Consider the following 26,647-nt stretch of genomic DNA (forward strand, 5'->3'; position numbering starts at 1 on the left):
TGAAAAAGTACCATTTATTCCTACCCTTTGTTCCCTGTCTTTTAACCAGTTCTCAGTCCATGAAAGGATCTTCCCTTTTATCCCATGACAACTTAATTTACGTAAGAGCCTTTGATGAGCGACCTTGTCAAAGGCTTTCTGGAAATCTAAGTACACTGTGGCCACTGGATCCCCCTTGTCCACATGTTTGTTGACCCCCTCAAAGAACTCCAATAGATTAGTAAGACGTGATCTCCCTTTACAGAAACCATGTTGACTTTTGCGCAACAATTTATGTTCTTCTATGTGTCTGACAATTTTATTCTTTACTATTGTTTCAACTAATTTGCTCGGTACTGACGTTAGACTTACCAGTCTGTAATTGCCAGGATCACCTCTAGAGCTCTTCTTAAATATTGGCGTTACATTAGCTATCTTCCAGTTATTGGGTACAGTAGCTGATTTAAAGGACTGGTTACAAACCATAGTTAATAGTTCCAAAATTTCACGTTTGAGTTCTTTCAGAACTCTTGGGTGAATGCCATCTGGTCCCGGTGACTTGTTACTGTTAAGTTTCTCAATTAATTCCAAAACCTCCTCTAGTGACACTTCAATCTGTGACCATTCTTCAGATTTGTCACCTACAAAAAATGGCTCAGGTTTGGGAATCTCCCTAACATCCTCAGCTGTGAAGACTGAAGCAAAGAATTCATTTAGCTTCTCTGCGATGACTTTATCGTCTTTAAGTGCTCCTTTTGCATCTCGATCCTCCAGGGCCCCAGCTGGTTGTTTAGCAGACTTCCTGCTTCTGATGTGCTTAAAAAACATTTTGTTATTACCTTTTGAGTTTTTGGCTAGCTGTTCTTCAGACTCCTTTTTGGCTTTTCTTATTACATTTTTACACCTAATTTGGCAGTGTTTATGCTCCTTTCTCTTTACCTCACTAGGATTTGACTTCCACTTTTTAAAAGATGCCTTTTTATCTCTCACTGATTCTTTTACATGGTTGTTAAGCCACGGTGGCTCTTTTTGAGTTCTTTTACTGTGTTTTTTAATTTGGGGCATACATTTAAGTTGAGCCTCTATCATGGTGTCTTTGAAAAGTGTCCTTGCAGCTTGCAGGGATTTCACTCTAGTTACTGTACCTTTTAATTTCTGTTTAACTAACCTCCTCATTTTTGCATAGTTCCTCTTTCTGAAATTAAATGCCACAGTGTTAGGCTGTTGAGGTGTTCTTCCCACCACAGGAATGTTAAATGTTGTTATATTATGGTCACTATTTCCAAGTGGTCCTGTTATATTTACCTCTTGGACCAGATCCTGCGCTCCACTCAGGACTAGATCGAGAGTTGCCTCTCCCCTTGTGGGTTCCTGTACCAGCTGCTCCAAGAAGCAGGCATTTAAAGTATTGAGAAATGTTGTCTCTGCATTTTGTCCTGAGGTGACACGTACCCAGTCAGTATGGGGATAATTGAAATCCCCCACTATTATTGAGTTTTTTTATTTTGATAGCCCCTCTGATCTCCTTTAGCAAGTCATTGTCACTATCACTGTCCTGGTCAGGTAGTCGATAATAGATCCCCACTGTTATATTCTTATTAGAGCATGGAATTACTATCCATAGAGATTCTATGGAACATGTGGATTAATTTAAGATTTTTATTTCATTTGATTCTACATTTTCTTTCACATATAGTGCCACTTCCCCTGCCCCTCGCACTACCTGTTCTGTCCTTCCGATATATTTTGTACCCCAGAATGATTGTGTCCCATTGATTGTCCTCACTCCACCAGGTTTCTATGATGCCTATTATATCAATATCCTCCTTTAACATGAGGCACTCTATTATTGAGACTTCTAGCATTTGTTTACAAGCACTTTTAAAAACTTGTCACTGCTTATTTGTCTGCCCTTTTCTGATATGTCAGATTCTTTATGTGAATGTTTCTCGTCTGATCTGGCCCATACTTTATCCTCTTCCATCCCCTCCTCCTGACTAAAACCTAGAGAATCTCTATCAATTGTAATGACCTTGCAATACATTAGTGCACTTTAAAAACCACACCCCTGTACAATACATTACCCCACTGGATAGATACACCCTTGCATAGCTATGCACAAAACATTCTTTATTGGAAAAATGTGTTAAATATATAAACCACTTCAACTATAAATAGATGGATGTCCCCATCTCTTGGTTAAGGTTATTGGCTTTTTGCATCCTTATGATAATCACTCTCTTTTTTACTCAGCAGTTCTTCTACTCAAAAAATACACGAGGTAAAAATATTAATTAGCTAAGAGAGAGAAGTGCATCTCTGATAACAATGAAAACTGTTTTACAATCTTAACTTGGGAGTCATTACTGTGATTCTGTCATGCAGTCATAATTTAGCAGAGGGAAATAAGGAGAAACTAGCCCCAATTTTTAAAAAATAATTCAATACTTTCTATAAACATGTAGCAATGTCCAGCCATTTCTAGGGCTGAGATGATATGGATCAAGTCCTAACCACTAAATTTCCCTTCATAGCTTTGAGCAAGAACATTATGTGAAAACTTACAACTAATGTAGTAAATATTAAAAAGTCTATTCTATAAATGCTGCTATTAAATATGGATTATTTCCCCATATTTCAGTGTTCAAAAGGATCCTGCAACAAAGGAAATAATTATTACATCAACTATTTTCAAAGTTTCTGCATATGTAAGTATTAACTTTCTTGGCATGGCACCTATACATCATGAGTGTTAGGCATAAAACACATTCTCAAGTTTAATTATACAACTTAAAAATATCAAATTGATTTGAAAATCACACAAAAATGTAAATAAAATGTAGTATTTAATTTGAAGAGATTGTTCAGGCACACTATTTTTTCTGAACCCATTTCCTGATGTCATCTTTGTTCTAGCCTTTAGTAACATTTCACCAATGAGCATGAGCACCACTTCATTTTCTATTCAGTAAAAAATAAATTTTGGGCCCTGTAGCTTTGTAGGAATATAGTGTAGAGCTAATGTAGTGCAGAGCTCTAGAGAGAAGAGCATATACAAAGCAGTACATTTCAGCCCATTGCAGCCATCTAGATCGGGGTGACCAACCTGTGGCTCTGAAGCCACATGCGGCTCCTTGTATAGGCACCGACTCTGAGGCTGGAGCTACAGGAGCCAACTTTCCAAAGTGCTGGGGGTGCTCACTGCTCAACCTCTGGCTCTGCCACAGGTCCTGCCCCCACTCCACCCCTTCCCGCCCCTGAGCCTGCCATGCCCTCGCTCCTCCACCTCCCCCCCAGAACCTCCTGCATGCATGCCACGAACCAGCTGATTGGGAGGTGCGGGGAAGAAGGGGGAGGCGCTGGGAGCTGGGGGGGTTGAAGGGGATGGATGGTGAAGCTGATTGGGGGCTGCTGACATATTACTGTGGCTCTTTGTCAATGTACGTTGGTAAATTCTGGCTCCTTCTCAGGCTCAGGTTGGCCAGCCCTGATCTAGATCATACTTTTATTCTATATAAACTCAAGATAGAATCAGTAGAAGCTAAGGGCTAGAGTCACAAAGGAGCTTAGGTGTTACAATGCTCAGTGTTGTGCTACGTAATTACCCTGCATTCCCTGTACAATGCAGGGGAAAAGAAGAATAGGTTTAACAAAAGCTGGTATAGTGAGCAGGGAGCTGCCTAAACTAGCCAATAGTAGATGCTGAGGATGGGGTGGATCCTAAGTCCCATCCTTCTCAGAGTTCAGCACCTATCTCAATTTGGGATTCACAGCTGGGAACCTTCTATTGGAGTCAGATGCTTAAGCCATTTCTTGCAAGAAAGGGAGTGATGCATGTGTCTCCACACAAAACAGCTGTGGGAGGAGGCCTAATGGATCATCCAGGATGTGGAAGACCCCAATTCAATTTCCTTCCCTCCACTGCCTGATGGGGAGAACGGATTCAAACAGCGGTTCCCCTCCCCACTTTTTAGGAAAGTGCCTTAATCACTGAGCTATGGGATATTATGCTGTGGGTCACTGTGTATGAAATATTTAAATATGCATCTGGGCCAGTGAGAAAGAGACTATAACTGACTCTATAGTCCAGTGGTTTGAGGGCACTCCCCAGGGAGGTGGGAAACCCATGTTTAAATTCCTTCTCCCCATTAGGCAGTGAGGAGAATTTAACTGGATTCTCCCACATCCTGGCTGAGTGTGCTAACCACTGGGCTAAAGGAAGGAGTTGTCCTCATCCTCTCTAGGCTGTTTTGTGTGGAGTTAGGCATGCTCTGAGCATACTTACCAGAGCAGCTCCCCAGGAAAGTTAGGCAGGGTAATGCCAAGTCTAAGGATCCTGCTGGGGTTTAGGCATGAAATAGGCACCTAGCTGCTGTGCGGGGTCAGGACTGAGGCAGCTGTGCTTCAGCTGCTGAAATTTAAGCACCTTGGGGACTTTAATGGCAGAAATTTAGGTGTCTAGGGAATTTACACACCTCCAGGGTTAGAGAGTAGCTGACCAGGGTTTTTGTGAATGCCAGTGGCACATAAGGTGGCAGCTAGGTATCTATGTTCCTTTTGTGAATCTAGCCCTAAGTCTTATTTTGAGCCTGCCTTTATTCAGGCTTCTGTTTTGCACTTGCAGTTTGGATTTATCAATAGAGAATTTGCTGGCTAGGGTGTGGTGTGCCTGCTTCTTACTAAAGATTACAGAAGGGTTTACAGCAGAAGAGGGCTTGAGGGGTAAGGTCGGTGCCCACTTTATAGACCTCCTCCAGTTGTTTTCTGTCCTGGCTGCCGAGTTTCGAAACCTCTCGCTTCCCTGTTTCCCCTGCAACACTGTATGCTTACCATAAAGATGAGCTTGGAACCCACCTGAACTGTACTACACGCCTCCCAGTTTAATTGTTCCTCCACTAGGCAGATCTGTTCCAAATCCTCCACCATGCATCTGAACATGCAACAACTTAAATGTAAGATAACATACTATCTTCCAAAAGAAAAAGAGTTGGTGTCACTGCAGACAACACACACTTCCTGTGAGCTACCGGTGGTCCAGTTGTTCATCAGTGGGCAATCATCTTTTAACTATTATGCATCACTTATAGAACATTTTAGAAGGCTTTTTTAAAAATAATGTCTTGTGTATTTATCAGTATTTTTACCTCTCTCCTGTCCATTAAACTCAGGTTTCTTTTCATATTAAAAATACTAAAACTATATGCTTGGAACCAAAAATTACTCATTAGCATTTTTATTTTAACACTGTGCAATTGTTTTCATATCTGTGAATTGGTATTGGTTTGACATCAACTTCAGAGATTTCCATTATTGTTTGGTTAGATTTAGGTAAAACATCCAAAACACTTCTGTGTGCCTTTGTCATATTTTAAAAATACCATCAACATAATAAACAAGAATAAATTCAGTGGTCTCCACAAAACCAACAAATTGAGGGATATGGCAAGAAATCCCATTCCAATCACAGATGCCTGCCCTTAGCACACTCCCTCCTTCCCAAAAGCCTAGGAAAAGAAGTTGGCTTTGCAGCATTTTCTGGAGGTCAGTAAACATGGGTTATTTCAGATGAAGTGGGGGAGTGAATTCCAAAATCCAGGCCCACCTTGGAAAAAAGCCTGCTGGCAGTTTTCTCTTATAAAATGAAGAGACTCTAGCTTGAGTACCTGTACTGCCTCAAAACAGGTTCAATTTCTGAGTTGATTTAGATGTAGTTTTATGTAGAGTGCATATGGTAATCTGATCTTGAGGTGATAAAGACCTGGATCATATTGGCAGTGTCTGCATCCAAAAGAAATAGTAACAACCGCTTAGCCAGACATAGATGAAAGAAAGCTGACTTGGTCACTGTTGCTATATGATCATCTAACAGCAGCTGGGAATCTAATAAAATGCCCATTCTGAAAACTGGAGTACCAAATGGAAGACATGCATCCTCAGTTAATGAGGCAAAGATAATCCTCACCATATCGTCTCGTTCAGTGGTTCCAAAACTTGTTCCGCCGCTTGTGCAGGGAAAGCCCCTGGCAGGCCGGGCCGGTTTGTTTACCTGCTGCGTCCACAGGTTTGTCCGATGGCGGCTCCCAGTGGCTGCGGTTCGCTGTTCCAGGCCAATGCGAGCTGCTGGAAGCGGCGGCCAATACGTCTTTTGGCCCGTGCCGTGCTTTAGCTTTTCCTGCACAACTGGCGGAACAAGTTTGGGAACCACTGGTCTAGTTGAATCCTCATTCTACGAGCATCACTTCCTTTTCATCTGGTCTGAGCCTCAGCCAGCTAGTCCAATGTCTACCAAAAACTGGCTGGATCAGGTAAAACAGAGAAATAGAGCTGGAGTCATCAGCATAATGAAAACACTGTGTCATCCCATGCCTCCTTACTAACCCTTCTAACAGCCCCATATGCTTATCTTGACAACTTGGTAATACTACTTTCAGTGCTGAAACCAAGTAATTACAGAAAGCACTGTGATAAATTGGTACTGAATATGTTCCAAAACTACTTTTCAATTTTTAATCTTCTGACCTTTCAAAAAAAAATCAAACTAATACTAGATTTTAGGACTTAGGGCTTGTCTACACTACCACGTGGGGTCGATCTAAGGTACGCAACTTCAGCTACGTGAATGGCATAGCTGAAATCGGCGTATCTAGATCTACTTACTGCTATGTCTTCGCTGCGGTAAGTCGACAGCTGATGCTCTCTAGATGTCATACTATACTAGACACAATAAATCGACCCCCACTGGATAGATCGCTGCCCGCCAATCCAACGGGTAGTGTAGACAAGCCCTTAGTTACATGTATATATGTATTTTAGCACAGATATTGGCAGTCCAGAAAGAGTGGGGAAGGGAAGTATTTGAAATTTTATAACAATTGTATACTTCTGAACTCAAAATGGTTTAAGAAGTTCAAATGATTTGCATATAACCAAATTTCAGCATGAAGAAACCTGAAGTATTTATGATATTAAATAACAAAGAAATTTCTTGAATGCTAACTCAGCCTTAACTACAGCGGTGCTATTGCACCAGTGTAGTAAATACAAACACATGCATATTTGCTAACTCTTAAGATATACTGTATTGATAAAATATTACACATGTTGTTTTGGAGAAAGGTTCAATAGTATTATTTACTATTTAATTATTTACAGTATGTCACACATATGCTATCTAAAATCATCACCAGATTATCTCCATTTCTCCAAAGCCAGCAGTTAAAATGATCCAGCTCTGGCATCACTAAGTCAACCAAGTGTCACACATACACCACCTGTTTAAATTTAGAACTGCAGATGGAACTGATGCTATTCTTAATTTATGTATAAGGCGTCCAAATATTATGGTGATGAGGCACTGAAATATACAGCTAGAACTACTCTCATCTAAAACTAGTGCAAATAAAAAATACAGTAAAATACATCTCAGCTAACTAAAATGACTTCTAAAGGCACCCAGAACATAGTGCAAAAACTCTGCCTAATTTAAACCAGATTGTATTTCCTGGTATCAATATTTTGATCAATATTACTTTTTGACACAGTAGTACTAATACATCACATAATATTTTTTTTTATCCAGCAAACTTTAGATGGGATTCTGTAGCCTTTTCACAGTCAAAACTTCAATTGTAGTCAATTTTGCCTGAGTAAGGACTACTGGATTGGGCTCTTCAATAACAATCAGAAATCAATAAATCTGATCCACCAACATAGCTTGATATTGCTCCTCTCCTTTGTCTTGAATCTTAAAACTATGGACATAACTTTATCTGTATTTACCTAGCAAGAACTACTGCATGTTGCTGAAAGTAATTTTTGAATATGTACATATTTGATGAGATGGTGATCAGATGCCTAAGTGAATCCTGACTGGAAAAGGGTCAGTTAGAGAATATATTTAGGGCCCCACTTGAAGTTAACACAGGTTTTGCCATTGACTTCGATGGCAATATGATCAGATCCTTATTCTTTAACCATTTGTAATTTAGTCCCTAATTATGCAAACACTTACATCAGTGAATATCTTTACACATTAAATTAAATGGAACTACTGACTTACATAAAGTTACTTACAAGTGTTTGCAGGATTCTTGCCTTAATGGGCATCTATTCTACTATTAACATGAACTCCACACTGTCTGCAAAATTATCACAGTACATTTTGTAGATAATATAGTAACTGAACATAAGAGTAACTGAATGTAAAAATTCATAATGTTTAGTGTTACACATGATTGTAGTATATATCTGGTTTGTTATTAATACTAGATTTCTCCCCCCCCCCCCAGGATAATAACGGTATGTGCTATCCTTCAACCAAAAGCCATGAACAGACATTTGCCTACTTGATTGTGGATCCTCTGAAACGACATGTTCATGTTTTGTACCATTCTTTTGGTGGGAGCTTATGTTTTAACTAATTATTCTTAATCTCCAGTTCTAAGTATTAGCAGTATAATGGAATGGAGGAGCTTTTCTTTCTACATGGAATTAATTACAAATTCCATAGTTCCATTCCCTTCAATGAAATACACATTGCCTGCCTATGCAAAAATGTGAACTGTGATATATATTTTACGGAGTTTTTGTTGAATTATTAAGAAGGAATATTTTATGTTCATAGATAAATCATAATTTTATACAAAATGTTTAAAAAGGCTTTGTTTTTGCTAAATTGACTTTAACTGTAAGATTCAGATCTTGCAGTGATGCTTGTACATACTTTTACTTATGGGTGTAGCTGCCTAAGCCTGCCTTAAAGGCAATAGAACTATTCATGCATAAATCTTTACAGGATTGGGGCCATAGTGAGTGCATCAGACTGTCTGAATATGATTTACACTAACTTGCATGGAATTCTTACCAGGGTTCATGAATCTTGCTCTTCCAACCCCCTATACTTTGTTAGCTGTTGTGTTTCAAAATTCTCAATAAATATATTAAAACTGTTGTTCTCATATTTTTGTCACTAATTTGTCACTAATCAAATTTCATTTTACATAATCTAGTTAATAAATGATAGCTGTGTTATACACTCACTGGTCTGTATTATGCAGCATACTGAATTTTGGGTTAAATGGACTGAAAAGCAGAGGTTTCCATTGGACTCAATAACAGAGAAAGGATCAGTGAGAGCAATACATTCTGACTAGAGAAAGAAATGTTTTGGATGTTTCTCTGTGTAATTTACCCTCTCCCAGAAACGTCACTTCGTGACAAAATTAGTGTCCACAGTGAAATATAGCAGTTACGGGGAGGGTGGGGTTCCATTGTGCGATGGCGGGTTCCAGCTCTTCCCCCCCGCCCCAGCCTGGGATGGGGGCAAGGGATCCCATTTCTTTTCTTCGCTTACGCCCCTCCCCAATTCCATGGGAGGAAAGGGGGGCAGTGGGAAGACTGGTTTCTCCCGCACCCGTTCAGGAGATGCGGGCGGGGGGAGCGGTGCCGCTCTCCTGGGGGCCAGGGCTGGGAGAAGTCGCCTCTCTTCTCCCGCACCCCGTTCTGAGGGCAAGGGGGGGGTAATTCTCCCTCCCCATTCCGGGGCTGAGGTCGCGGAGGGGGGAGGGGCGCAACAGGAGTCTGGAAGTTTGGAGGAATTTATTTTTAACTTTTCGATGCATGGACTTCTGCGTTGCAGGGAAACGCAGGCGGGCGGGAGTAGATGCTTGAAAAATGAAGCGGGCGGGTGCAAAAGGGCTAGCTTTCCTGGACGGTGTACGGCAGGGAGTTCGCGTAGGACTTGGTAGTGGCCACTAAATCTGCCAGATTCTGTGCGGGCGGGCGCGCGCAGAAGGACCTGGCGGTGGTGCCTGGTTCTGATTGCGTTCTGCGCTGGCGGGCGTAGCAGGACTCTGTTGGAGGCTGGCTGTAGGATACGGTGCGGGCGGGCTCGCAAGGGGCGGAGCTGGCTGGGCAGTGATTCGGGCGGGCACATCTCAGAACTTTTGTTTAGTGTGTTGTGTGAGTTAGTTTCCGCCGCCGGGATAGAGGCGCCGGCCGGGCTGGGCCGGGCTCGGGCAACTTGCTGCTCGGTCGGGCTTGTTCTGCCAGTTGCTGCTGCCGGTTGTGTTTTCCGGCTGTGGGGGGGCTGAGCAGCAGCAGTGGGGGAGCCCCGGCCTGGGCAACGGGGTATGTGGGGTGGGGAGCCCGGGCTCTGAGTCGCCGAGCCCCGGTACGGACGTGGAGCCATGGATCCCGGGCAGCCTCAGCAGCAAGCGCAGCCGCCGGCGCAGCAACAAGCGCCGCCGCCGGGCGCCCCGTCCGGCGCGGGGCAGCCCCCGGGCGCTGGGCCTCCTCCGGCCGGGCACCAGATCGTGCATGTGCGGGGCGACTCGGAGACCGACCTGGAGGCGCTTTTCAACGCGGTGATGAACCCCAAGGGCGCCAACGTGCCGCACACGCTGCCCATGCGTCTCCGCAAGCTGCCCGATTCCTTCTTCAAGCCGCCCGAGCCCAAGGCCCACTCCCGCCAGGTGAGGGGGGGCCGGCCGGGCGGGGGCGCAGCTGGGAGCTCTCCTGCCGCTATCGTCAGCGCTTGGGGGGTGCCTCCCCTCCCGTGTGTGTGAGAGAGAGAGAGTGAGTGGGGAGAGCGTCCTGTCCTGTCCCCCCCCCCCCGTGTGTGTGGGAGTGCCACCCTCCGCCCCTGAGTGTGTGTGTGTGGGAGCGTCCCCCCTTTGTGAGTGGGGGAGCACCCCCGTCCGCCCCCCCCGTGTGGGAGCGCCCCCCCTTGTGAGTGGGGGAGCGCCCCCCCGTGTGTGGGAGCGCCCCCCCTTGTGAGTGGGGGAGCGCCCCCCCGTGTGTGGGAGCGCCCCCCCTTGTGAGTGGGGGAGCGCCCCCCCGTGTGTGGGAGCGCCCCCCCTTGTGAGTGGGGGAGCGCCCCCCCGTGTGTGGGAGCGCCCCCCCTTGTGAGTGGGGGAGCGCCCCCCCGTGTGTGGGAGCGCCCCCCCTTGTGAGTGGGGGAGCGCCCCCCTTCGCCCCCCCCGTGTGTGGGAGCGCCCCCCCTTGTGAGTGGGGGAGCGCCCCCCTTCGTCCCCCCCGTGTGTGTGGGAGCGCCCCCCCCTTGTGAGTGGGGGAGCGCCCCCCTTCGTCCCCCCCGTGTCTGTGGGGGAGCACCCCCGTCCGTCCGTCCCCCCGTGTGTGTGGGAGCGCCCCCTCCTGTGTGTGTGGAGGGAGGGAGAGTCCCCTTCCGCCCCCCCCATCGTGTGTGGGGGGGGGGGAGGGGGAAAAGCACCTTCCATTCTTGCATTTAGGGGTTTTGTGGGGAGCTCACTCCCTTTCTTGTGGGGCAGTTCCCCGTTTACTCTGGTGATGCGCCTCTATTCCTGCCTGCTTTCAGGGACCCTCTGGGATTTTAGCTGGGAAATTTTGTAAATAGTTCTGAGCAGGAGTTACCAGTCTCAGCAGCTGATTTTGCTGCTGTTCGCATTAGGCCCTGTCTCCGCCAGGGCGTCTCACTCTCCAGCAGCCTACTTGGGCACCCAATAATTGCTCTCTTATTTTCCAGCTTTTGTTGGGAGAGGGGGATTTAAAGCCCCTAAAATTAATCTTGGAAATGTTTCACTTGAAAGTACAAAAGGATTGGGTTGTCTGATGTAATCTTCACACTGTTTATTTATCTGTATGGAGGATGAGGAGGAGAGGAAGACAGGGATTGTGTCCAAACTTTTAAAAAAAACCAATATGGATGTGGCTTTTCCTCCATTTCATCATTGCACTCCGTAGGATTAAATTTCCCACATCAGAAGCTAATTCCAGTGCGTTGGTTTTTCTGTCCCTGTTGGTAGTCACCTTTCAGCTTTACTGAAGTACCATTAAATTAACCATATCTGCAAATTGGACTGAAATAACTTGCCTGCTGCAGTCCTGTTGTCTGAACGCACAGGGCACAATCCTGCAAGCCTAAAGTACAGGCTGAAAAAGAGTTGCAGGATTGGGCCCATAATAAGTCTCTAACAGTGTTTGTTCTTTAAGCAGCTTGACTCATGTGCCAAGATTGAAGTGTTGATACAAATATGAATAAAAGTTAATGTTTAGGCTGCTGTTTACTAAATTTTTGTAAACTGCCTCTCTCTGCTCAAATGTTTTTATTAAGCAATGAACTTTGTTGCTAAGTTATAAAATAGATTTTATTATAAGCTATTGTCACTTTATCTGTGTAGCCAATAGAAAAGAGATTTGCTCTGTATTACACTGGTGTCTGGTATTCCAGTAGTTAAGGGTCTGTCAACATTTCCATTATTAAACTCTGGTTTGGAAGGATTTATAACTCGGCTGTAAAATTACTCCAAGCTAAACCTTGGCATATATTCTCTCTGCCCAGGAGTTAATTCATTTCCCAAATATTTAAAAAAACAAAACAAAAAAACAAACACACACAGTCTAGTCTTTAAAGTTAAAGGACTGCAAAGAAAATAGCAGTGGTGATGGGTTATTTCTAGATTCTTGCTTTCTTGTAATTTATGAACTATGCATTATTGATGATGATTCACACAGAATTAGTCCCATTTGGAGTGGGTGGTAATAGCCTATTTTGAACTCTTGAAATTTGGGAAGAAGGTTACTACGTGTACAGCTAATACTTTTTACAACTATTTTTACTGTACAGGTTTTATCATGGTGTTCTTATGCACAAATGTATACTAATAGGTATTCAGCAATCATTTATAGCTAGATGCTGTAATCATGTATATCGTTGAGTACATATTAAGACCACAATAAATGCAGCTAACTATATTACATATTTGAAATGTATTGTATGAGGCGCATGTTGTTAATATCGATCCATATAGCATGCACCTTAAAGCTTGTGGGCTGTTTGCGTACATTGCAAATGCTACTAGAGTACACAATTGAGCTCAAATCTTTGTTCCTTGGTGCTGGCTGGTTTTAGTACAATATATTGTGGTAAATCATCTAGTTAAAAGACAGTTGAAGCCATAGGATTATTGGGTTCATTGTTGGCCTTTTCATTTTAAAATGATTGTGATGGTGGTGTCCCTTTTTCTCCACTCTTGTCTGATACTGCCATAAGAATATCCACCTTGGGATTTTTGGGGGGGTATAGGGAAAATATTAAATGTAATACTTCACATCTGAGTGAGTTATGTCCTTCCAATACATGAGCTGTAACTCACGAAAGCTTATGCTCAAATATATTTGTTAGGCTCTAAAGTGCCACAAGTACTCCTTTTCTTCTTCCAATACATGGTTACTTTTGAAAATTTTAGCAAAATGCAGATACTGGATAATTGTGTAACATAGGCCAAATTCTGATTTTGAGAGTTTGCATGCTATTACACGTAAGGCACAGTAGCTGATTTAATGAGACCTGGGATGAGTGTACACATCTGAGTTCATAAATGAGCCCCATGTATTCTGCAATACCTAGGTACAGTGGTATGGCAAGGGCTGACATTTACATAATAAAATGTAGGTGTGCAAATTATCCTACTGTACATGGAAAGTGAATGCCCTCATATATATATATATATGTCAACATTTAAATACAGTTTTCATGGCTATTTTTTTTCCCCTCCGTGGATTTGCGTCCATATCAGGAAAACTACACAGTTTAACATGATTCACAGTCCTCAGTTCAGGAGAGACCCAGGTTGTAATAATTAGGGTTATGTGGGCCAGGGTTGAGGAAAGTTTGCAGAGATGTTTGTGGAAAATTTGATTTGTTTATCCACATTCTGGCTGTAGCTAGTGCTGCTCTCTTTTTATACGCACCATACATACAATTAAAGTACAGTTTACTTGAAGGTTGGGAACCCTTTTCTTGCATATCATATCTTGCACTGTATTGAAATAGTCCTTTGGGACCCAATTTGTAGTCGCTACTCCTGTGGAACTCCCACTGAAGCCAATGGGCTTTTACATCTGTGCAAGGTAGGTGCAAAACACCAACAATCCAGAGTAGTAGTTTACATCCACTTTGCATAGTCATTTCCACCAATTCAGTATGCAAGGGAGTTGTGAATCAGGCTTGACATTAGTACCCTTTGAAGAATGGGGATAAGATCAGGCCTTAAGGTATGATCGTCACAAAGAAGATGGCTTTTTATATGTGTACAAAATAAAACTAAACAAGAATGAGAAACATTCAAAATTAATATTCTATAGGTGTATATATAAAAGTTTTGCAAGCTTGCTCTTTAAGTAATCTACTTTGGGCTACATCCTTGAATTTAGCAACTTCGGAATAAGTAGAATTTTAGAAAAAACATATTTGCCTGCTTGTCTAGAAAACATTCAGTAAGTTAAAAGTAGGTTGTGTCCCAACAGGTATGTTTCTGCTGAAGTAAAATATCTTACAACAATTTAACTCCTGACAGGCCAGCACTGATGGAGGGTCAGCAGGAGCCTTGACTCCACAACATGTCCGAGCTCATTCCTCTCCAGCTTCGCTGCAGCTTGGAGCTGTCTCTCCAGGGACACTTACCCCCTCTGGAGTAGTGACTGGCCCTGGAGCTGCACCTTCTTCTCAACATCTCCGCCAGTCTTCATTTGAGATTCCTGATGATGTACCTCTGCCACCAGGTTGGGAGATGGCTAAGACGCCATCTGGCCAGAGATATTTTCTGAAGTAAGTAAAATCTATTTGAAAGAAGGTTAGCTGCATTTCTTAACAAAGTTTGTGTTCCATGTTTAAGAATCTCTGTGTATAGGAATCGCTGCACCTTTAGTGTAAAATGTATTTTAAAATGATAGGGCATGATTTTCAATAGTACTGAGCACCTACAGCTCCCACTGACTTCAGTTGGAGGTGTGAGTGTTTGGCTCTTATGAAAATCCTGTGTGTTTTAAACCTGTCTTCTTCTTGGTTTGTCTTAAATATGAAGTGGTGGTTTTCTGTGTTTGTGTTTTAAAAATCACTTAAATGTATATAATGATATTTTGACTTGCATAAAGTTCTTCGGGCCAAAATAAATGGAACTGTCACACAAATTTGCTATAAAATGGATGTTAAAAATGTTAAGTAACTTTGGCAGATATTTTAGTGAGAGGAGTAAAGGATTGCTCTGATTGTTCAAAGTGCAATGATATAGGCACTGATTGTGCATTCAGATCCATGCATGCAGACTCCTGCGCCCACGCAGAGTCCATTGGTACGTGGATCTGATTACAGGGTTGGAGTTTATAGTTCTCAAAATTAACTTACATTGTTTGGCTTGAGAGGGAAAATTCATAAAATTCTTGAAAATTGCTTCTTACTCATGCACATATGGCTTTTGTCCTATAGTGAATTTAGTATACCCTTTTCTATAACTGACAAGAGCTTACACATGCCAGCAGTGTGATATGTAATCCATTAGGGAGCGTTTTCTTTTATACTGTGTAGTTTCGAAAGCATCAGGAGTCTATCCTCCTTTTCAGAAAGAGTGACCACCAAGACATGTAATTGGCCCTCAAATACTTGGACTGTATTTTTAGCATTTTCTTTTACTTATTTTTAACATTTTTTTTTAAACTGGCAGGCTCCAAGTAGCCCATTATTTGTCATTTTGAATTTAGGGAAAATAAAGCATATATATAATGAAGCATTTACATAGTCATACCTTGCTTACCTTAAGATTATTGTAAACTTCTGTGTCATGTTTACCAAAATAAAGTATTCAAGCCTGAATTCTTTGGGAAATTAGTCTGTGTTAAGAACCTAAAAATAGGCAAAAGCCAAAGAGTATGTAGCTGTGATTTTTGTCGATGTAACTGAATAATACACATTAGACCAGATCCTGAGCTGGTGTAAATTGGCATTGCACCTTTGAATTTTTTGGAATTAGGCAAGTTTACGCCAGCTGAGACTATTTCCCACTGGGCCTTGAGGGAGCGCAACATAAATTTTGAAATTAGATCAAAACCATTTTTTTTACTGTACTACTTAAACTCTTACGAACTAGCTTATATAATAGGGCAAAACTGCAAACACAACAGTCTGCTAATTCAGATCAAATGTAATGGATTTAAAATTGCGCAATTGATAGTGTTTCTTACTATTTTTAGTAATTGTCTATTTCAATTTTATAGAAAGGGTTTTATTGCTTTATAAGAGATGCAAAATGTCTTTACACTTAAATACACTTTTATAATTGATTCTTTAATTATGCTCATTCAGGTGAAAGCAGAGGGAAGGATTTGATCTTGGAAAGCTTTTCTACAGTTTCATTATTACTACAGAAAATCTTTTCCTTTTTTCTGCAAGTTTTCTTTTTTGTCCTTTCTTGGTGTCCTGGTATCCATTTCAAAGGGTCAGGTTTCAGCAAGAACAATAAAGAGCCTGAGACTGGAAAGTACACACAAGTCTGGCAAACTCATCTGCATGAGCAAGGTCGTTTGTTCTCAAGCAGACATCCAAAGTAAATGATTGAAAGAGCTGCTAGCTGTGAAGGATGTGTCTTGAAGGGGAAAAGAGTGGAAACAAACCAGGTTGTTAGGAAGAAAAATAAAGGCTGTACTTTTTGAACCTCTCCCTGCTGGGTCACATGCTGACCTGGGGAGATTTTCAACAGCTTAATAGGCTGTTTTCTTTTTACTTTCCTTGGGTGATTCTGTGCTTTGGGAGAGCCTGATGAGGACAGTTCAGAAGGCTCTGTTCACACTTGAAGATCAGCATTTGTTGTCCTTAATAGGTCTTATAACACTGTCTGCAGGTGTAACCCACAAGCATCATTGCAATTCAGAATTACTTGTGTTATCTTTATAACCTGAGTACCAGTGAAACACTTTGGATATTTCAAAAACATACAGTAAAAATTTTTTTTGAAGAATTCCTTTTAGCACAAGCAAATGTATATTTCAGAAGTTTTCTTAAAACAGTTATTTTGAACTTCAGATAGAATACATATATATAGGTCCTGGAAGCTGATTTAAACTGGCAGTTTGTCTATTTATACTTTGAGCTTTCTTAAAACATAAGTAAGTGTATCCAGAATTCTGCTGCTAATATAACTTTTGTGCTCTAATACAGCTAAATATAAATATATACAACTAGAAACAAAGAATGTAGGCCATATTTACAGGATGGAGGACCCTATTCTGGGAAGCAGTGACTGAAAAAGATTTGGGGGGTCATGGTGGATAATTAGCTTAACGTGAGCTCCCAGTGTGATGCTATGGCCAAAAGAGCTTGTTGATCCTTGGATGCATAAACAGGGGAATCTCGAGTAGGAGAAGAGACGTTATTTTATCTCTGTATTTGGCACTGGTGTGACTACTTCTGGAATAATGTGTCTAGTTCTGGGGGTCCAGATTAAAAAAGGATGTTGATAATTTGGAGCATGTTCAGAGAAGAGCCACAAGAATGATTAAAGAATTAGAAAATATTCCTGATAGACTCAGGGAGCTCAGTCTGTTTAGAAGATTAAGGGTTGACTTGATTCCAGGCTGTAAGTATCTATAAGGGGAACAAATATTTAATAATGGCTCTTCAGTCTGGCAGAAAAAGGTAAAACATCATCCAATGGCTGGAAGTTGAAACTAAACAAATTCAGACTGGAAACAGGGTGTACATTTTTAACAGTGAGAACATTTTACCAAGGGTTGTGGTGGATTCTTCATTGCTGACCATTTTAAAATCAAGAATGGATGTTTTTCTAAAAGATATGCCGTAGATGTTGTTTTGGGGAAGTTCTCTGACCTGTGTTAGGAGATCAGACTAGATGATCACAATGTTCTCTTCTGGCTTTGGAATCTGTAAGCAATTTTTGCTTGTGAATAATTGGTTCCCTCTACAATATGCAGAGTTTTGGCCCCTCTTCACTAGCTTGGTATTGTTGCTTTTTGTTCTTATTGCCCTGTTCAGTAGCCATTCCATGAAAGCATGATCCTTACTGGTAAATAGAAGTACTGTACATTTATACAGAGTAGGTGAAAGTATTAGACATATCTTCAGTTGTTAGTCAGCCCTGTGGTGTTGGTTATTGTAGTACACCCTATACTTATGCTTGGAAGGATTAGTTTTTTATCGATTAAATCTTGATAAACATAGATTTCACCATACACACCCAAACCAAAGACAGATATTTCCTGTGATGATCATTCAAATTTACAGATAGGCAAAGTAAGAAAAATATTGCTTGGAAGAAAAAAAAAAAGTTTTATTTAAGGATATTTACTTTGTATATTTTGACATATGACAATTTGTGTTTTAACGGTTAAAAGTTTTAACTTTTTGAATTTCAACGTCTACTGTAGTTAAATAATTGTCAGACCCCATTGTCTTACTCCCCATAATTTCACACAATTATGAAAATTTAAATCGATAAAAATTTTAAAAAGGTTAAAACCCATTATTTTGTGTAAACTTACCAAAAAGTGCTTAAAATAAATATTGATATCCATCAAAAATATACAAATATATAAAAAAATTAAATTCAAATCCGTCTATCCTGTGGACGGTTAAATACAGTAAGGAAATTTCACTTGAAGAGATCAAGAACTGCAAATGCAATAATTTTCACAATGGGACAGGCAGATGAGAAAATGACTCAAAATAGTCAAATGTTATAATGACCAACTCTTGTACTCTTATATCAGTCTGGGATATTCTGGGGTAGGATCCAGTTTTGAAATCCCAACATCCGGCATTCTTACATTAAGTCCATTTCAGCATCATCATTTAAACTTCATGTGTAAGTTTAAATTTCTGCCCAATATGTGGTGGTCCAATACTTCATTAATATTCAGATCACCATTATAACCAGGAGTTTTATTAGCATGATTAATCTATAGTGTAATTGAAGCAGAGTTAGAGCGGTGAAGCAAACACATTCCTGTCATGTGTGGTAGCATTTATACTTCATTAAAGCTGCAAACTTCTGTGAAATGTAGCTAGAGTTCATCAGTGGTAAAATAAGTCTTGTCTCCTTAGTATGTAGTCAGATGTTAGTCTGCACAATATTATCATGCAGTGCAGAAGTGTTTCAGAATGGACTGAATATAAAATAAAGATGGCATGATTGGTCAGTAGGTCAATCATGTGGCTTTTGAAGCACTTCCTGTTGGCCAGTGGTAGGTTGACATTTCGATGAACTGTGAAGGGGGGCTACTAGCTCAACCTCTGGGCAAGAGATAAAATGCATTGCTGCGGTAATAGCAGTCAGCACTTTGGAAAAGGGCAAATCCGTATGCTAGATGTAATTTCTGTTGTTTGCTTATTTTATATTCAACGCTGGACTATTCTAAATCATACAACACAGTACATTTAATTCCTACAAAAGTGGTGTAATACCCTTTCCTCTCTCCCCGCGTGAGGAAACTGCCATTGCGCAGTCCAACTGTCTTGTAGTTGCTTTTTCCTGCAGGAAGCCGTTCTTCCATGCAGTTTGTCAACAGCTTCCTATTGTCTTTATGAAGTGTTCTATGACTTCCTGAATAAAGCTGAGTTGGTTTTCAAGTGATATTTCAAGTGATATTTACCATTACCATTAACCTTTTGTAAGATCTCTTATCAGATGGGTTATTGCTAGCTGTGTATTTCTTACATGTTCTGTACAGAGTTAGGGATAGATTCAGGTAATTTGATATAATATGGAACTGAAGGCCCTTAAAACAATAATGCAGCTTGATTCTTTGCTTTTATGTGATTTGTAATATAGAAAGATAAAGGACCTAATAAAGTGATCGACACTGCTGTTACATTTCTCTCCCATTCTTCCTCAACACTTATACAAAAACAAAGAAGAACTGACCTGAGTTTTTTGGGACAGAAAATGTTTGTTGTTCTATTTGGATCCAAGGTGACATTAAAATGTATGTAGTACCTTAGGGTACAGATGAAGTAAGTATTCAGCAACATAATTAATGGAGCTTCTCTGAAGTTGTTCGCCCTGCTCAGTACACAGCTCAGGTTCATTCTGACATTAAATGAATGGTACCGTTGGAGACTAAAATTGTAACTACTGCTTATGATAGGTTTAGGCTATTTTTTTTTTATACTCATGCTATTAAAAGCAGTTGAAGCTTTTACTACTCTCACTCTACTGAACTATATGTAAGCTAGAGTACAAATAAAAACTTAATTTCATGTTCATAACATTGATTCCTGACTATTTGTGTTAAGTTTTCTGTAGTCTTTACGATGCATTGTATATCAGACAGCTTCCCCAAGATTAAAAAAAAAACACATTTATATTAGCTAATTTCACAACAAACTCAGGTAACTAAAGGAAGGAAATATACTTGTGTGTGTGACATTTAAAAATTGTTAACTTGTGTGTGTGCCTGAGTTACGTTTCTTGGTTTTGGAAAATAGTATTATATACAATAAGATGACTTCTTTGTCCTTTTAAAAATGAAAAGCCTTTAATATTTCTCTGATATTGATGCTGCAAAATTATTTTGAAACTGCAGTTGCACAAAGTATTTCTTTATTTGGGGGGAAGGGCAACTCTGCCTATTTGTCTTGAGAGTGAGCTGGGAGAAAGACGAAAGTATGTCTTTAATGCTCTGTACAGAACTTGCGCTAAGCTCAGTGGGTGGGCATCAATGGAAAGAATGACACACAATACCTCACTGCTTTCAAAAAGAAAATGCAAGAGCATTGATAGCATCCCTGTGTTGAATACTCTGCCATGTGCAGTATTTTTGTAGTACTGTATACAAAAAAGTTAAGGTAATAGAGAACATGCAAACTAACAATACATCTCATGGAAATATGAATAAAGCATTTTAAATGTGTTTTCCTGTTAAAAGTTTCCATTTTGTTCCAAAGGAAAACAGGACAATTGGAATCAGGTTGTGAAATTACAATGAATTGTGCTGGGTGCCTGGAAAAAAATCGTAATTAAAAATAGATACACTTTTGGAGATTCACACTGATATTTTTTTCATTGGTTGTTCATCTATATCATTTTAAAAGGACTTGGTACTCCAAAATTCCAATTTTTGTAAGAACAACATTTGTGCTTTGTAGGGGCCTGATACAGTCCTCATTGAAAATCCATAGTTGTTTCATTGACTTCAATGGGCACTGGAGGAGGCCCTCACTGAGAGTCAAATATTAATGCTGTATGGGAAGCAAAACTCAGCAGTTGTGAATACAGCTTCCATTAACCTTAATAGGAGCTGTGCATGTACATTGAAGGGATGCGATTCCCCGTATTTAACTATAGGAGCATATTTTAGAACAATAACAAGATCACATTACTGTCATTTTCTTTAAGTAGTATTAAGGGTGAAGAGCAAAACTATTTTAATTTTTTTTTGAACATGTAAAACTACAACTTTAAAATCCCCTTGAAGCACTGATGTAAAACTGCCTCTGATATTGTTTGATGAACAAAGTAATTTTGCTTTAATATAGATTAAAAAGAAAATGTTTTTCATTTCTTTATAATATTGTTCACATTTTGGATTCCCCAAATTAAATTTAAGTTCAGCTTTGTATTCAGTTAGCATTACTCTGGTTTAAAATATATTATAACATGTTAACCAGCATAAATTATCACTTGTAGCATTAATTAGTCAATTATCCGTGTTTTCTAATGGGAAGTCTTAAAGAGGCTGTGAGTATCAGTAATAGTGGTTACAAAGTGATACATTTCTTAGAAGGGGTCTGCTTATTAAAGGATTAATCAGACTTCCAAGCAGTGAAAGAGATACTGATCCTTTTATGAAGAAAAATTGTTGCATGCCCTGGTTGCTCAAGTACTGTCGCACCAAGTTTTCTGGGAACAAGTGTTGCCACCAGGGAAGCACTTTTATTTGCTGGGTTCTTGAACTCTCCTTAAAGGCAAACAAAAGTTTGGCATAAATCTTCTAACCATCCTATCCCCCCCTCTGTCATTCTCAGAGGCTAGGAAAAAGGACAGTTGAATTGTTTAATACTCATCTGGTTCACAGCATGGGAGGGATAATAATCTGTAACCCATCAAACATATAATAGGTGATTGCAGCTCTGTAGAAAGCTGTAAATTAACAAAAGGATGCCAATTTGGAAGTTGTCATTCTAGTAACAGTGGTATTAGCCACTAATTATAACATTAATCATTTTTATATTAAGCATTATTGGTAAGTGGTACCATTTTCACTATCTCCTCATTAGTGGCGTCTTCATCACATACCCAATCATAAAACCCATCTCTTCCCCCTTCCATAAGAGGTAAAAGCAATAACTTTAAGATTAAGAGTTTAAAACTAGGGCTATCAAGCGATTAAAAAAGTAATTGCGATTAATCGTGCAATTAAAAAAATTAATCATGATTAATCGCACTGTTAAACAATAATAGAATATTATTTAAATATTTTTGGATATTGTCTAAATTTTCAAATATACTGATTTCAATTACAACACAAAATACAACGCGTAGAGTGCTCACTTTATTTTTGATTACAAATATTTGCACAGTAAAAAAAAAAAAAATCGTATTTTTCAGTTGACCTAATACAAGTACTGTAGTGCAATCTCTTTATCATGAAAGTTGAACTTACAAATGTAGAATTATATACAAAAAAACCTCATTCAAAAATAAAACAATATAAAACTTTAGAGCCTAAAAGTCCATTCAGTCCTACATCTTGTTCAGCCAATCACTCAAACAACTTTGGTTAGAATTTGTGGGAGATAATGCTGCCTGCTTCTTGTTTACAATGTCACCTGAAAGTGAGAACAGGCGTTCACATCGCACTGTTGTAGCCGGCTAGCGCATCTGGCACATAAATATCTTGCGTCAAGATTCATATGTCCCTTCATGCTTCAACCACCATTCCAGACGACATGTGTCCATGCTGATGACGGATTCTGCTTGATAACTATCCAGAGCAGAGCTGACGAACACATGTTCATTTTCATTATCTGTGTCCGATGCCACCAGCAGAAGGTTGATTTTCTTTTTTGGTGGTACGGGTTCTGTAGTTTCCACATCGGAGTGTTCTTTTAAGATTTCTGTAAGCGTGCTCCCCGCTTTGTCCTTCTCGGATTTTGGAAGGCACTTTAGATTCTTAAATCTTGGGTCGAGTACTGTAGTTATTTTTAGAAATCTCATATAGGTACCTTCTTTGCATTTTGTCAAATCTGCAGTGAAAGTGTTCTTAAAATGAACAACATGTGCTGAGTCGTCATCTGAGACTGCTATAACATGAAATGCGGGTAAAACAGAACAGGAGACACCAAATTCTCCCCCAAAGAGTTAAGTCACAAATTTAATTAACGCATTATTATTTTTTTTTCAATGAGCGTCGTCAGCATGGAAGCATCTCCTCTGGAATGGTGGCCAAAGCATGAAGGGGCATACGGGCATGAAGGGGCATATTCGGCATGTAAATACCTTGCAATGCTGGCTACAAAAGTGCCATATGAACGCCTGTTCTCACTTACGGGTGACATTGTAAATAAGAAGCAGGCAGCAGTATCCTCAAATGTAAACAAACTTGTTTATCTTAGCAATTGGCTGAACAAGAAGCAGGACTGAGTGGACACTGTAGGTTCTAAAGTTTTACATTGTTTTGTCTGAGTGCAGTTATGTAACAAAAAAAAAATCTACATTTGTAAGTTACTCTTTCATGATAGAGATTGTACTACAGTACTTGTATGAAGTGAATTGACTAATACTATTTCTTTTATCATTTATATTATTTTTGATTAAAAATATTTGCACTGTAAAAAGTGAGCACTGTACACTTTACATAATAGAAATCAATATATTTGCAAATGTAAAAAAAATCCAGAAATATTTAATAAATTTCAGTTGGTATTCTATTTAACAGTGCGATTTAATTGCAATTGATTTTTTTTTTTCAGTTAATCGTGTGAGTTAACTGCAATTAATCGACAGCCCTATTTAAAACCTTTGGTACTTAGAACGAACTTATCATTCAATGTTCCTGATTTACGAATGCTGCACGCTAATTAATGACTTTACACAATTGACACTGAGGAAAACATAGCAGGTATTAGAGTAGCAGCCGTGTTAGTCTGTATCCACAAAAAGAAAAGGAGGACTTGTGGCACCTTAGAGACTAAAGCCACAAGTCCTCCTTTTCTTATAGCAGGTATTAATTTCCTTTATTCACTTACATTGGTTGCCAGAAATGTTTTTTGAGGAAAAGTAAACCCATTATGGACACTAGATGTGTTTTAAAACATTTTACTTCAGGGATTGAATTGGGTCACAGGTGAAGTGAAGTAAGAAGACTGATCCTAGCTTACCTCTGAATAGTCATCTCTACATGTCACAGACATAATTAGTTGCCAGGTGAGGCAAATAATGGTATTAGCAAGGATGTTATGTCAGGATTGGAGTACAAGATGAACTGTGGAAGCTAGCATAGTATTAACTATAGGCAGTTGGTATACTTTCACATCAAAGCTAAAATTCACTCAGATTCTCCTAAAAAGAGAGGGGTGAATAGTTAGAGTACTGTTGGCCAAAAATAAAGATGTTTCTCGTTCTTTTTACATGTATCCAGATCTTGTGATATGTTTCCCTTCATAGTTTGGGAAAACATCCAAATGATGTAATTGAATTTAGTTTGACCCCTTGAAGCTGTGGGTCTGCAGCTCTTTCTATGTTGTGAAAACTAATTCGTTTTGCCATTACTATGTTAGGAAATCTCAAGTGGCTATAAAACATATAATTAATAAATATTTAAATTGGTGAATTCTCCCATTAATAGTGACCTTTTTTGTGTAAGGAAAAAAATCCTCTTTCACACAAGGCACAGGGATGTTTAATTCCTAAAACTTGAATAAATCAAGGTTTCTTTTCCTCTTGTAAATTCTGAAAATAATACGGTGTTGAATGCAGGAAGTCTGCACGGGAGGCATACACAAGTAGCACGTGTAAAATACATAGGCTAGATGCCACCAGGACATGTTTGTCTATGGGTGAATATACTCTTTCATAATCAGCAGTGGTTATGTTATCCGCCACACTTCCCATGGAGTAATCTGACAAATTTGGGTTAAATTTAATATGAAACAAATCTCTTAGGTGGAGCCTAGGTGTTGGAAAGTTAAGATGCCACACAATGATTGAACATATTCTATCAAACAATGTTTTTTAAATTTAAGTTCAGTTTGTTTAAAAGGTATACTTTGAAACTTATCAGGTATGGAGCTGTTTGGTGTTAAGCATTTAATTTATGGGACGTTTGTAATGCTCTGTTATGAAAGTGGTGACTAGTAAACATATTTTTGCTGTGTTGGAAGTAAAAATATTCTAAACTGGGCTTGATTTGTACTCTGGCTTTTTGTGTGCAAATTAGGACCAGAAGCAATGCTGAGAGTTTTTACTGGATATCAGGAGTTTGAAGCATGTAAAATTAAGGTTTAACATTGTTTCCTAGCCTCTTTAAAGATACATTCATGAATTCAAGCTCCCATTTTAAGGCTCGGGCAAGCACCACTAAAACACCAGTTGGTTTTTAACTCTCCTACTTTGGGCTAGGTTTCAGGCAAACATAGTTAGTCTATTTTAAGTTACTAAATTAGCATCTAGATATCTTGTGAAGTAAAATCATTACTAGTATACTGCAGGTCAGCCATGCCAGTTACTAAGGAAACAAATCTTTGTCTTCAAAACAATTTTGGGCTTTGCTTTAACTTCATTAATAAGACTTTTCTGTGTCATATTGAGACACCAGAACCCTTTTGCTTAGACTCTGGCGAGCTGTCTGATAAAAGATTACATCAGTGTTAGTAGAAAGTTTGGTTATGGATTATTACTCTGATGTTGGGTTGTCAAAACTTGTGCTGAACTGTTTTATAGTGGAGTCAAGTAAAAGTAATTTACTATTGCTTGTTTATCTGCAAAAGGTTCTGATTTATGGAGGGCTTTGTTGTGAGTCAGTATGTGTAGCCATACGGTAGTTATTTAAATAGTGTTGTTACTTTGGGGATGCCTTTTCCTTCCTCATTAACTGTTGGAACTGAAATGTTAAATAATTTTTTTCCTCTTCTGAATATATTGTAAAATCAGGCATTTTTATGACATGATAAAATGTTTTCTAAAAGCCGCATATGGGTTGTACAGCTGAGATGGAGTTGCTTAGTAGGAAAAATAAACCAGTAGGGAGATAGAAAGGGATGTTTCTGGGGGGTAATAGGATGACATTAAGAAAAGGAAAATTAAAGGTTGATATTCATGAAAAGCTTTCTTAAAGCAAGGTCTGTTAGAATGTGAAACAGTTTCCTAAGAGAAGTAGTGGAAGACTTTCTGTTTGGAACACTTAAAATTGGACTAGCTCAAGCAGTAAAAAATGCAGAGAAGATGGCAGTGTCCCACTGGCATGGGATTGTGCTGTGTGGCATCCTAGCTCTTTTCAGTTCCCAGTTTGTAACTTCAAGACAACCAGTGTAATCTGCACACTGAAGTATGGAAAATGACTATGTACTGGGAAATGTGATGTAATGGTTGAAAAGTGACTAAATATGCGCACACATCTGTGTTTGCACGACTCTTCCACAATATGCACTATTTACTATGAATCCTAGCACACTCAGGAAAAAAACACCTTTTGGGTAGAGAAAAGGTACTGACTGCTTTCCTTAACTGGGGTTTAGCAGTTCATAGAATCTTTTATTGGCAGTTGGGACAAGGTGAATTTCACCCTTTAACAATAAAATACTTTAGACGTCTACACTTTGCAGTGAGACCATTTAATAGCACTTTCCAACTTCAAAGTGCTCTGTAAACATTAACATAAACTTTATGTAGTTTTGAGTGCT

At 39.6% G+C, this 26,647-nt stretch overlaps 1 protein-coding gene across 6 annotated transcripts in view; it reads left to right on the forward strand.

The window, feature by feature from the left end:
- YAP1 (Yes1 associated transcriptional regulator) overlaps window positions 1-26,647 on the forward strand; it is a 183,652-nt gene that overhangs the window by 25,772 nt on the left and 131,233 nt on the right. For 3 of the 6 annotated variants that reach the window (XM_074957141.1, XM_074957149.1, XM_074957156.1), the window contains exons 1-2: window positions 10,167-10,451; window positions 14,316-14,566. In XM_074957141.1, coding sequence (XP_074813242.1) covers window positions 10,167-10,451; window positions 14,316-14,566 — 536 coding nt within the window. Of the gene's footprint in view, window positions 1-2,620; window positions 2,688-8,267; window positions 8,869-10,166; window positions 10,452-14,315; window positions 14,567-26,647 lie in introns of those variants that run through there. The other 3 variants (XM_074957135.1, XM_074957126.1, XM_074957165.1) reach the window with 2 other exon arrangements.

The sequence above is a fragment of the Natator depressus genome, chromosome 1, assembly GCF_965152275.1.
Source record: "Natator depressus isolate rNatDep1 chromosome 1, rNatDep2.hap1, whole genome shotgun sequence".
Classification (NCBI taxonomy): Eukaryota; Metazoa; Chordata; order Testudines; family Cheloniidae; genus Natator; species Natator depressus.